Source organism: Phascolarctos cinereus, unplaced genomic scaffold (genome assembly GCF_003287225.1).
Source record: "Phascolarctos cinereus isolate Bilbo 61053 unplaced genomic scaffold, phaCin_HiC Scaffold_4;HRSCAF=312, whole genome shotgun sequence".
Classification (NCBI taxonomy): Eukaryota; Metazoa; Chordata; class Mammalia; order Diprotodontia; family Phascolarctidae; genus Phascolarctos; species Phascolarctos cinereus.
This window is the reverse complement of record NW_027555847.1, coordinates 437,875,675-437,888,816: the sequence shown is the minus strand read 5'-3', so window position 1 is coordinate 437,888,816 and position 13,142 is coordinate 437,875,675. Positions and strand designations below refer to the sequence as shown.

General features: G+C 34.4%; 1 protein-coding gene across 1 annotated transcript in view; it reads right to left on the bottom strand.

Annotated features, from left to right (window-relative positions):
* Positions 1-481: 481 nt before the first annotated feature.
* Positions 482-13,142, bottom strand: part of LOC110214718 (glutamate decarboxylase 1-like) — a 65,392-nt gene continuing 52,731 nt past the window's right edge. The window contains 6 exon segments of the mRNA XM_078151773.1: positions 482-574; positions 576-656; positions 3,572-3,661; positions 5,085-5,204; positions 9,069-9,218; positions 12,787-12,865. Coding sequence (XP_078007899.1) covers positions 482-574; positions 576-656; positions 3,572-3,661; positions 5,085-5,204; positions 9,069-9,218; positions 12,787-12,865 — 613 coding nt within the window.

The window sequence follows — 13,142 nt, the reverse complement described above, 5'->3', positions numbered from 1 at the left end:
TAACACTTGCTTCACCAGGCTGTTGAGATGATAAGATGAGATAATATTTGTAAAGTACTTTGCAAACCTTTAGTTGCTATGTAAATATTAGCTAATTAATAAAATGTGTCAGTTTTCCCTCTTCCAGTTCTTGTACTCTTCTTAAAAATATGGAATATTTCATAAATCATAGGAGGGAAGAGAAATAATTCATGAATCTTGCTGTTGACAGAACAAATTAAGAATGGGCACTAATATAGAGGAAAAATATCTTTAACAATTACAAGAATATGGATACATAGAATAGAACTGGATCTCCATCTTATCTAGTGCTGGTGACAATTTTCCTACTGGTTAGATTTTCCTTTCATTAAATCATCCAGACATGGCAAAGAAAACAAAACAAAAATTAGTTGAGAAAGGAGAAAGGCTTGAAAGAAATACTTCCCATAACACATACTCATTCATAAAAGGGGTCATTTTGACAAGTGTAAATACAGCATCATAAAGCCTTCCCAAGACTTTCAATTTCATCAATAAGAAAATCAACATCTGATTGTTTGGTAGCAGGGTTGGAGAAGACCATTCGAAAAAAAATTGACTTTATCTCCATATGGCTGGTAGCTGACCATGGTTTTGCCTTCTTCCATCATCAGTGCTTTGATCTTGGGTGCAATCTGTGTTAGACATGCAAATAGAAAAAAAATAATTACTATTTTTTTTGCAGTTGAACACTTTATTTTCTTTTATTCTAGATGTTTAAGATACTGCATTTAGTTTTAGGAAAACTACGGAAACTGCAAGCTATCAAGCACATTTTAAAGGAAGTATTTAACTCAACAGAGTGAGGAAGAAAGCTATGATCTGAGCTCATAGTTTGCATCTTTATGTCCATAATCCACCATTGTGAAATTCCACAGGAAGATTTCAAACAGGTAGGATACATCAAAATAAAATGTGTCACACTTAGGCTGTAAAAGATTTTATGTATTTGGCAAATAAAATAACTAAAACACCTGGAAAATGGTTAAAATAAAATATTGTATGGCATATTAGAATTTCTAGCAGAGACAATAATACTAGATTTTAGTGCTTATTTTGTTGCGACATGGCAACATGCAATATGAACAGATTTATTTAACAAGTTACTTTTTCAAATAGTAAAACATTTTGTCTATTTGGGTCAATCAAAAGTGGACCAAGATTTCCTTTGGGTAGTTTCTTAGAACAGCATTATGTAGGTTTAAGTTAGAGAACCAGGCAGATAACACTGGGGCAAGAAGTGTCACTGTCATAGGGGAAATTGAGAGCAAGGAATTCTTCAACTGACATAAAGCGATCCTTCATTACTACTATTTCTGTGCATTTTCTTACTCCTGAGACATTTCAGTGCAGCTAGTCATTTGATTTGCCACACATACCTTGTTTCAAGGGCTATTCTAGATAATAAATAGATAAATTAACCATGTAGTTTTCTTTAAAGCTAATATTCACTTTTCACTCAAATCCTCCATGATATAACATGGTTACAAAACAGAAGGCAGCATGGTACAGTGGAATTGGAGTCAGAGGACCAGGGGTCAAAACCTGCCACTAATATGGACTACTCATGTAACTTATGTCAAGGCATTTAAAGTCCAGGAACCTCAGTTTCCTCAATTGTAAAATAAGCTTGATGGACCAGATGGCCTCTGAGATTTCTTCCAGGTTTTAATCTAAGTTCTTAAAAGAATTATAATTTTAACTAAGTAAAGAAGAAAAAATTAAGTAGTAGGTATGTTACAAATTGACATCAATGATTTTCCCTTTATCACAAGAAGTGGCAAGACAGACATTGTCAAGGATATGAACAACAAGAAAAGAAGATAGCACAATATTAAGAATGAGAGACAATAAATGTGCAAGCAGAATAGTACATTATTACTTCTAAGATAACCCCCCCCACACACAAAAGAAGAAAGTCTTTCAGTGCATTGAAAGATTACTCTGTTTTATGGAAGAGTTCATCCCATTCACATTCACAGTTATGATTACTGCGTTTCCCCCTCCATCCTATTTTTCCTTTTGCTTGTCTTCTCTCTCCTTTCACCCTTTCCCTCCTCACCAGTGTTTTGCTTCTATCCACCACCTTCCCTCATCTGCCCTCTCTCCTGTCAATTCTCCCTCCCTTTTTTCTTTCTTTTTCTTTTTTTTTTTAAGCAATGGGGTTAAGTGAGTTGCACACTTAACTAGTTATACAACTAGTAAATGCCCCCTCCTTTTTTCTTAATTTCTTCCAATACTGCTTCCCTGTCAGGTAAGATAGATTTTCATATTCAACTGATTTTTTATGTTATTCCCTCTTTGGGCCAATACTGAAGAGAGTAAGGTTCTAGCAATGCCAAATGCCCACCCTCCCATCTTTCCATCCAATGTAATAGATTTTTTGCATCTCTTCATGTGGAATAATTTATTCCATTTTACGACTCCCTTCCTTCTGCACCCAGCATACTCCTTTTTCTCATCCTTTACTCATTTTGTTATTCCTTCAAATTCACCTTATATCTATTCCTCCTGTGTGTGTGTGTGTGTGTGTGTGCATGCATGTGTTTTCCTTCTAGCTGTACTATTATTGCAGTTTTTAAGAATTAAAAGTATCATCTTCCATGTAAGGATGTAAACAGTTCAGCTCCATTGAATCCATTATATATTATTTCCCCTTTTGACCTTTTTAGGCTTCTTTTGGATCTCGATATTGGCAAATTTTTTGTTCATTTCTTCTCTTCTTCTTACAAAAGCTTTTTTTAAAATTTTATTTTAATTTATGGAATTTAATCTATTTTTTTTATTTTTATTGTATCCCCAGTATTTGGCATAGTGCTCGGTAAAATTGTCAATGTTGACAGGACATTACTATTCAGTGTTAATAATCACACATCATAATACGAATCCATTTATTCATACATGCTTGAAAACCCAGAATAAACCAACATTACAAATAAGAGCTCCTCACTTAACGGCAATAGACAGAAATGTTCAACTTCCTAGAAAAATCACAAAGTCTCACTGGAACTTGTCTCAAACCTCAAGTTTACTGTGAAATAATATTACAGGTAGTCAAAAACAATCAAGAAATATCTTTTCTAATTTCTAACAGTAGAAATATCTATGCTTCAATGTAATTCCTGGCACTCTTAAACATCAATGCAATATACCTTTACTCTCCATTACACAATGAATCCAAAATTGATGTGGTCACCTAATAAACAAAATTTGCTAATTACAATTCACCAAAAGTAAAAGATGAAATTTTAATACATACCCAAGTATCATGCTATCATTTCTATATGGAGGATAACGCCTTCACTATAATATTAATTATAGTTTTCTTTCTATAGAAGAGATGGAAATCTACTCACTTACCTATACTACATCGCCCAGTCCACGAGGCCATAAGGACCTTGTGTGAAGGATGATTGAATCTATTCTGGAATTCAGTAGGTCCCCTCCATATATTGAGTTTATAGGACTTAGATCTCATTAACACTATCTTCTAAACACAGGAGCAAACTAGGCATATAATCTAAAATACAGCATCAAAAAAACACCTGACCTTTTGAAGTTCTTGCTGCTTCTCATATTCATTTGAGATACTTATAAGTCTTGGTGGGATATACCAGAAGCAAATATTAGTGAGTTCAGGCTTGACAACAAGGGTATAATATAAATAGTAAAATAAAAATTTGTTAAAGTCTTCTAGATTTTTAGACACCTTAATTGTTTTAAAGTTGATTTACTTGTTTTTAGAAAAGGCCAAGAGAATTCTTCCAATTTCTATGAATAATAGCTTACATTAATATAGTACTTTATTGATTGAAAATGTTTTATACAAATTAACTTATTTAGTCTATAAAAATTTTCATTTTAAGTTTCCCTTTAAAAATTGGTGGTGAACAAGGGAAAACTAGAGTCATCAAATGGGTAGCCAGTGATATCCAATAATTTTAGTTTTAAAAATGCAACCATTTCCAGTATGTCTACCATTCATTTTTACTTTAATTCTTTCATGAATAGCATTCACAATCAACCAAAAAAGGAAGGGAGAATGGACTGTGAAGAACAATTAGTATAACTCCACAAAACAATGTTTTTAATTTATTCATTGCTGTTACAGAAATATTATGTGACTTCAATTACTACCCACAATGTCCATTTTTTGTGCTATCCAGAAAAAATAACATTTTATATAACCTAAGGGAAAAAGGAAACATTAGATTACTCTGGATTTCATGTCGGAAAAATCAGTACAGCAATTTTCATAGGATGAGTAATTGTAGTGGAATACGAAGAGATTAAATACAGTTTTTAGTTTACATATTTTTTGAAATTTAGCTCATTAAGAAAAATTACTTCAAATTCAGTAATTTTTGCATTTAAATGAACTTAGATAAACCAAAAATCCATATAATAAAGGAAGCATCTACTTTAATTACATAGAGAAGAAATGGGGTAGACTAGGAGAAAACAAAACATTTTTTTCATTGCCTTTATAGGATCATCACAGCTGCTCTCTGAGAGAGAGAGAGAGAGAGAGAGAGAGAGAGAGAGAGAGAGAGAGACAGAGACAGAGACAGAGACAGAGACAGACACAGAGACAGACACAGAGACAGACACAGAGAGACAGAGGCAGAGACAGAGAGATAGAGACAGAGAGACAGAAAGAGACAGAGACAGAGACAGAGAGAAAGAAAGAAAGAGAGAGAGAGAGAGAGAGAGAGAGAGAGAGAGAGAGAGAGAGAGAGAAAGGGGATGGAGACAGAGACAGAGAGACAGAGAAAACAGAGAAGAGAGGATATCCTATTCAGATAGGATAGAATGGAAGATGAAAGGGAAAGGAAAGGAAAGGAAAGAAAGGAAAGGAAAGGAAAGGAAAGGAAAGGAAAGGAAAGGAAAGGAAAGGAAAGGAAAGGAAAGGAAAGGAAAGGAAAGGAAAGGAAAGGAAAGGAAAGGAAAGGAAAGGAAAGGAAAGGAAAGGAAAGGAAAGGAAAGGAAAGGAAAGGAAAGGAAAGGAAAGGAAAGGAAAGGAAAGGAAAGGAAAGGAAAGGGAAAACCACTTAGAAACTTACTTCCCCATCAAATACAAGCTCAAAATTTTCTTTTTTCTTCAGAATCTTGTAAAGATAATCTGCCAGCTCCATAAATGTGTTTATCTGAACTTCAAAGCCAGAGGTGCCGTGTAATGAATACTGACTCAGTTTATTGTTATTCCTAAAATCTCATCTGTTATACATGGTGGTTAATTTTGATAGTTCTATAGAACTATGATTTGCCTACATGATAAGTCGAAATTCTTGAAACACAAATAGTTCACAAAATAGAGACTGCTTGTATGTGTGCCAAAGGAAGACCCACACACATTTAAAAGAAAAAAAGCCCATTTAAGTCTTTTAACCTTTGTTTTCTCAATTGATATAAGGGGGTGAGACAAGAAGACCTTCTAAGTCACTTCAGGTATAATGCTATGATCCTATAACTACATAAAAGTGAGTACAATCCAAAGACAAACAAATAGTCAAATAGCCGTCAGTAGAAAAAACAAAGACTATAGATGAAAATTCTACATTTCCTTTCCTAATTGAGTTATTCATTTTGTAACATTAAATTGCTTTGCTTAGGTGTGAAATTTTGGTAATGAGAAATTCTGATGCATTTGTTGTTTCTGAGGTTTCTGAAGGTCAGTTGTGAAATGCTTAGTTGGAGAACATTTTTCCAAACTATTCAGTCTCTTGCCTCAAGTTCTTTCAGGTCCGGAAAATCTAAACTAAGGTCACTGTGTTCTACATAGTAATAGAGTTATTTTTAGTTCTCTTTTCAAGCTCCCCACTCTACCGCCTCTCCCAACCTTCTCAACTGAGGAATTCACTTCATTTCATGTTTTACCTTAAAAAGTTGAATTCTTCAAAAAAAGGCCACCTTCTTCTTCTCCCATCTTCTTCACATTAGTTAGACATCTTCCATATTATTGTGCCTATTGTTCCTATCTCTGATGATGGTGTGGCAGTTCTTTCTGGGAAGGTAAACCTTTCAGCATTCACATGCAATCTCTCCCCCTCTCATCTTCTACAGAAGTTTACCCTCATTTTTCTCTAAACTTCAAATTTTTCCCACCTACTAGCAGCTTCCTTTCTGTCTACAAACAAGCCCATGTCTTCCTTTCCTAAACAACAAAAAAAAACAAAAACAAAGAAAACAAAAAAAAATCCTTCACTTGATCTGACCATCCCACCCTACCTACCATCCTGTTTTTCCTCTCTTTTCAAATACATTCCTTAAGAAAGTAGTCTATACTAATTACTTCCACTTCCTGTAATATCATTCTGAATTTCTGATGGTCTAGCTTTCAACTTGATCATTCAACTGAAATTGCCCTCTCCAAAGTGGCAAGTCATCTTTTAATTGACAAATACAACAGCCTTTTCTCAATGTTCATCCTTCTTGAAACTGCTACAGCCTTTGATACTGTAGATCTCCTCTTCGGTAATCTCTAAGTTTTTAAAACACTACTTTCTCCTGATTCTCATATCTGTCTGAAACTCTTTCTTAATCTCCTTCACTTCATCTCAGCTATGGCCACTAAGCCTTGGTATTCCTCAAGACTCTATCTTGGGCCATCTTATGTTTTCCCTGCAAGGATCTGTTAAACTATTTTTTAAATAGTTTGACAACTTTACTTCAACATAATTGCTTCCCTTTGGAAAACATATGTATTTTATTTTATGCCTATAAGGAGATGAGGAGAAAGAATAAGCATTTATATAGTGTTTATAATGTGTCAGTTTATGAGATGTTCAGAAGGACTAGAACCTCTGGTGTATTGGCTTATCAAGCTGTTTTCAGGGCTGCTCATCTACCTCTGGCATCCACCTGTCACACAGTTCTCACCTGTGGCTCCAAGAATTAGTGCAGTTTCAAACTCTAATCAGTTTTAACCCCTAAGTCCTCTTACAGATAATAACTTCTGAGGTACACCCTCAGTCAACCAATGGCACTTGGACATCTTAAACTGGATATCCAGAACGCATCTCAAACTAAAACAGAATTCATTTTCTTTTCCCCAAATCCACTTCCCTTCCAAGTTGTTTTATGACCAGCAAGGACACCATCATTCTTCCACTCACCTAGATTCTCAGTCTTAGCTTCATCCTTGACTCCTCATTCTCACTTACTCTACATATCCAGTTTGTTGTCAAATCTTGTCATTTGTATATTCACTATATCTCTCATACATCCCCTTCTCACATATCTACTAAACTAGTGAAATAAGACCTGGTGTCTGGAGCTTTATTGAAATAATAGTTTGGTAGTTGTGTGCTTTCATAGCCTTAACTTCTATATAGCTCTTTTTTCCCCACAGCAGACACATAGAGTTTGGCACACAGGACAACCATAAATGATTAAATAACATTAGGTTAATCAACAAGCATTTATTAAATATTTACTATGTGCCAGACACTATGCTGAATGGGGGGATACAAAGAAAGGCAAAAAGAAAATTAAAAACCCATTTATACATTTTAATGGCAGAGAAATTGTTGTAAATAAAATATAGATCTAGAACAGATGAAAGGTAATTTTATAAAAAGGGATCTACCACCCAAAAGGATCAGAAGAAGCCTCTAACACAAAGTGGGATTTGAGCTGAATCTTCAAGGAAGTCAGAATGAAGAGGTGAGGAGAAAGCACATTGCAGGTAACAGATATGACCCGTGCATAGGTACAGAATCTAGATACACAGTGTTGTGTGCTAGGCATTCCCAGCTGGTCAGTATAGCTGTATTGTTTAGTGAAGTGAAGCAAAGTATAGAAGGGCTAGAAAGGTAGGGAGGGGCCAGGGTATGAAAAGATTTAAATGACAAACAGAAGACTTTATACCTCATCCTGGAAATGATAATGAGTTTATAGGGGAGTCAGTAAGAGGTGAGGAGTGAGTCACATAGCAACTGAGTGGAAAATGATAGGAGTGTTGAGTTCTAATTAATTTGAAACCTTAAATCAGACAATTGTATCAGACTGGAAATTTTTGTTTAGCATAAGACATGGGTAGCCAAAAAGAATAGACTTTCTATAAGCCTGTAGCATTGTGGCTCACTTTTTTGAACTAACTAATAGATGTGTCATCCCATCACCCGAGTGGCTAAACAAGAAAAAAAAAATTCAGTCTACTCTTGTTAAGAAAGGGTTTTTCTCTTTACCACAACTTAGTAGATAAGAGTGATAAAAGGCATTAAAAGGGCCTTGAAACTAAAATGCTTGATGTCAGATAGTAAGTAGGTGGGAAAAAAAGATGTTCAACAGAGATAATGTGACACCACTATGCACAATCCATCACAGAAATGACATGCCCAGCAAAGACAATGTCCTCAGCATATATTAGTGGAGAATAGTGTGGTGGAATTACCAGGGGACATTTACTGCCCTGCAACATCAGAGTTATGAGCTGCCTTGGCCATGCATGTGCTCTTTCCATACCTCCCATCCTGTGTGCTCTCCAAATATGTTCTCTGGCCTTATGGGTTCTTGGCATATTCCTTAGATGTGTGTATCCCTTACATGCATGTTCTTTAGATATATTTCTCATCTGATTATATGCTCTTCTTTACTGGTAACAGTAACTAATGGTAGAATATATTCAATATATACATGGAAAAATCTTTAGTTATCATTTATTTGCTATATTATTTAATGGAGCATCACTTGTTTAAATGAATATTTCTTTAGGCTGGCTGATAAAAATAAAATCATTACTGCTAGCTCATGAACATTGGTTTGTGTAGGTGTTGATCCATGGAGATCCTTAAAAAAAAAATATATATATATATATATATATATATATATATATATACACACATATATATACACACATATATACACACACACACATATACATATACATATATGTGTACACATATGTGTATATGTATGTATGTATGTGTGTATGTACGTATTCTGGGAGCTTATAAGTGAGTATGGTATCCAAGAAGTTATAAGCTGACATAAGCTTTTTCCCCAAATAACTCAAAGTCCAAGCAATGTGGATGGTGAAATTCTACCTTTGCTTTCCACATTAACCAGAGTTTGAAGATATCAGCATGTCTGCCACATTGAATTGTCTTGTCTCCAGTGTCATAGCCTACATCATAATGTTTATCAGGATGGAACAAATACTCAGCACACATCTGGTTACATGATTCGAGAAGACCCTAGAAAGAAGAATTATATATTTAGTGAATAAACTGTATCTGTCTTAAAATTCATTGTTTTCTATTGATTTAACTTTTACATTAAATTGTTTGATATGTCAATGAACTTAATTTCACTAGTGTGAGTATGTACACTAGTATAGTTCATTAGTGATATGTACCTTCACCAATAAATATAAAACATACTATTGATCCTCACTATTCATGTATTCCTTATTTGTAAATTTGCCTAAAACTTATTTGTAATAACAAAATCAATACCTGTGGAACTTTTCCAGTCATTCATGGACATGTGCAAAGCAGCCAAAAAAATCTGAGTCACTCAACATGCATGTTTCCAGCTGAGGTTGAACAAAGTAATACTCTTTGTTTTAGCTCTCATATTATAAACAAATGTTCTTTGCCCATTCTAGTTAGTGTATTTTTTTCATTTTTCTGCTTTTTTTTGTGATTTTGATGTTTAAAATATCCTCCAAATGTAGTACTGAAGTTCTATCTAGTGTTCCTAAATACAAGAAGGCTTTGGTATGCTTTATGGAGAAATTAGTTAAATTAGATAACTGTTGTTAGATAAGTTTCATTCTGACATGAATTATAGTGCTCTTGGCCCTCAATTCATTGTTAATGAAGGAACAATGCCATACATCCAGAAAAAGGGAGAGGAAATTTGCTGATCTGCATAAAGTAAATATTGTGACCAGAGGCTTGCATGAACCTAATGGAGCATTTCCACTAGGATTAGTGGTTCAGGATTCATTAATTCAGAGTCCATGGTGACTTAATAGCATATAATTACTGCAAATGACAAAAGTCAACTGCATATGCATAAAAATTTTATAAAGCAGTGACCATTAATAACTACAGTAATTGGAGAAACTCTTTGTAGAAGGTAGTATCTGAGATGTACTTCAAGTCACTTTAAGATGCAGAGGCACTTTCAAGAAATTGAGGGAGTGTCATCTAAAGCAAAGGCACAGGTGGGTGATGTAATTCTCTGAAAATCCTCCAAAGAGGACAAAACCAACATGCTGGAAGTTTTCTCTAGATCTTTTACCTTTTCATAGGTACTTAGGCAGCACTTGAACTGTCTATGTGTTGTTACTTACTCTTGATAACTGAAAAGACCCCCTAACTTTTCCGATCATAAAGTCCTTTGTTGTTATCCCTAATATCTGTAGGACCCTGGGCAAATCACTTAACCTCACAGGTCTAGTCAACTTTTTAAGACTATTAGATATAGTAGAGGTGACAACTTGTACTGGTATAGAATTTGTTCACCAGGAGGTACTCTACACCCAATGAAATCACAGATCCAGTCTTATTCCTGATCCCTTTCCCTAATGTCATTTATAGTGCATACTTACATAGTAATAGTAAACATATAATTTGAATAATTTTGATTTTGGAATCCAAAGCAATCTCATTCATTTAGAAAAATGTGAAATACTTAGATGAAACTGGAAGCCTTTAGCAGATGTTTTCACTGGGACAATACTTCACTCATGATTTAAAAAATCAGCCACCTCAATTTTAAAAGCACAAGAAAATGGTTGTCCCTTTAAAATTAGGCTTAGAATACAGAAAATTATATTTTGAATATACTTAATGACAGGTACAGTATTTCATCCTGTGATTTTAGGAAACAATGATGAATCACAGTATAAACACCAATCATATAAACTGATACACATAGACAAGGTCAATAAGACCTAAGGCTCCTCCACTTGTGGTTCTCTATTTCGTTCTTGCCCAGGATTCAAATCAAATTTAATCTTCCCATCTAAAAGATAACCAAATGCATTCCTCTCTACATTAAAAGGTCAATGAATGAGTCAGCTCAAGCTGGTTCAGGAAAATGTTATTCAATACTAGAATATTGCACGTTCACCCATCAACAGAGTAGGGAGGCTTTTACTCCAAGATCCCTCCACTTGTCTTTATCACCACACAAAAGACAATAAAGCATGTAAAAAGAACACCACATTCTCTAGTATGAACCACCACTTCCAGTGTCAACTATTTCTTTGTACTCTTAAGTTGTGAGACAGGAAAGAATTCAGAAGAACACTACTTTGGGAAGGATGCATGAGAAATGAAGACTCACTTCCTTCCCTTTATCTACCCTCCCCCATACCCATATCTTCAATTCACTATTTGACATAAGATAAATGTTTGCTCTCATGCTCAGCCTAATAAGCTTTATTCCTTTAGTGTTGAATAGCTTATTAATCATGTCCCCCCCCCAACTGACAAACAAATTTAGTATTAAATGCATGAATTATAACCTATGGTCTGATGATTATCTAAAACCATTTAAAAGATACTAATAAAATGCACAATGTTAAATGTAATTGTTTTCCTTAATGTCTTTTCCACCATTTTCTAGATTTAAAATGAAAAGGATCATTGACAAATTTATCTTCAAATTCAAAAGAACAAAGTGCATATATTAGTGCTTTAATATGACTCAAATAGCTCAAAATATGACTAGAAAATATTATAAACTCTCTACCTAGTGACGGTAAGCCAGTTATATGTCATCCAAACTGAGATAATCCAGATAGATACTTTCTCCTTAACTAAGGTCTACAATGATATTAGAAGTAGAATAATAGCTAATATGCATATAGTACCTTAAGATTTGCAAAGCACTTTACTTTTATTATTACATATCACATGTTATCAATACATAATATATATTATCAATGTATATATATTTTTCATATATGACCTTAAAGCAATACTGCAATTGTTGACACTTTGAGAACTAAAAGAATTGAGCAATAGAACCATAAGGATTTCCCAAGCCTCTTGATGATTTCAGAGATTAAATGCTAGCAAAAATCTACAACACATTCAATTAGCTTGAGAAACCCAAGCACTCCACCTATGGGTACCTATGTCTTACTTCCAAGAGTCTCTTCTCACTCCTCTTAAACACTTATTGAGCAAATGTTCTCTTTGTTCATGATTGTCAGAATTATTGCCTTAAGAGAAACTCTCTTAACTTCTTTGAGAAGCAAAAGAGTAATGGTTTAGGAGAAATAAAATTGCTCTATCCATTTCATTTTCATATGTTAGGAAAGAGAGAACTAAAAAGTAGAAGAATGAAGAAAGCATCCCAAAAGATATGTAACCTCTTATCATCAGATAGAAATATAAATAATTATTCATTTGATAGGGATTAAGACAAGCCCAGTCATTTCATTGACATTTATAAAAATCTGTGAGTTCTGAAATTCCTTTACCAATGCAGATAAGCATAATTCTTGGTAGCATTAATGAGCAGATTGTTTATATGTCTAGCACTGTCAATAATCCATGCCTGAAATAACATCTACCTCTAATGAGATGGCACTACTTTTCATTGGCTGGCAACTAAGCTGAATTCAGGTATGGGAACCATTCACTCACAAGGAACTAACTTTGCACCTTTTATTTTGTTGTAGATAATCAAAACAAGGTACCCAAAGATTCTATACTTTTATAACCAGGACATTTACTACACATTGGGAGCCTTGTACTATGATGTAAAGAAGTTCATGATGTAGGAATATATGTAACTTACCTTTTCTCGGATCAGGACAACAGAACACTGAAGAGGGACTCCCATCAGTTTGTGTGGATTCCAGGTCACAGAGTTGGCCCTAGGTGACAAATAAGTTGTGAATTAGATAGAACTGACATTAAGTCAGAAAATAATATTGGCACATTTCTAAAGTACAGATATGACCATGTCTCACACACACACCTCATTCCCCTTACTTAGTAAGCTCCAGTAGCTCCCTATTACCCCTGTTAGGCATTTGCAGTTTTTGATAACCTGACACTTTCCTACCATTTCAGTCTTCTTTCACTTTTCTCCCCTCCATGTACTATATGGTCTAGCCATACCTAGCATATGATGCTACATTTCCTATCTCT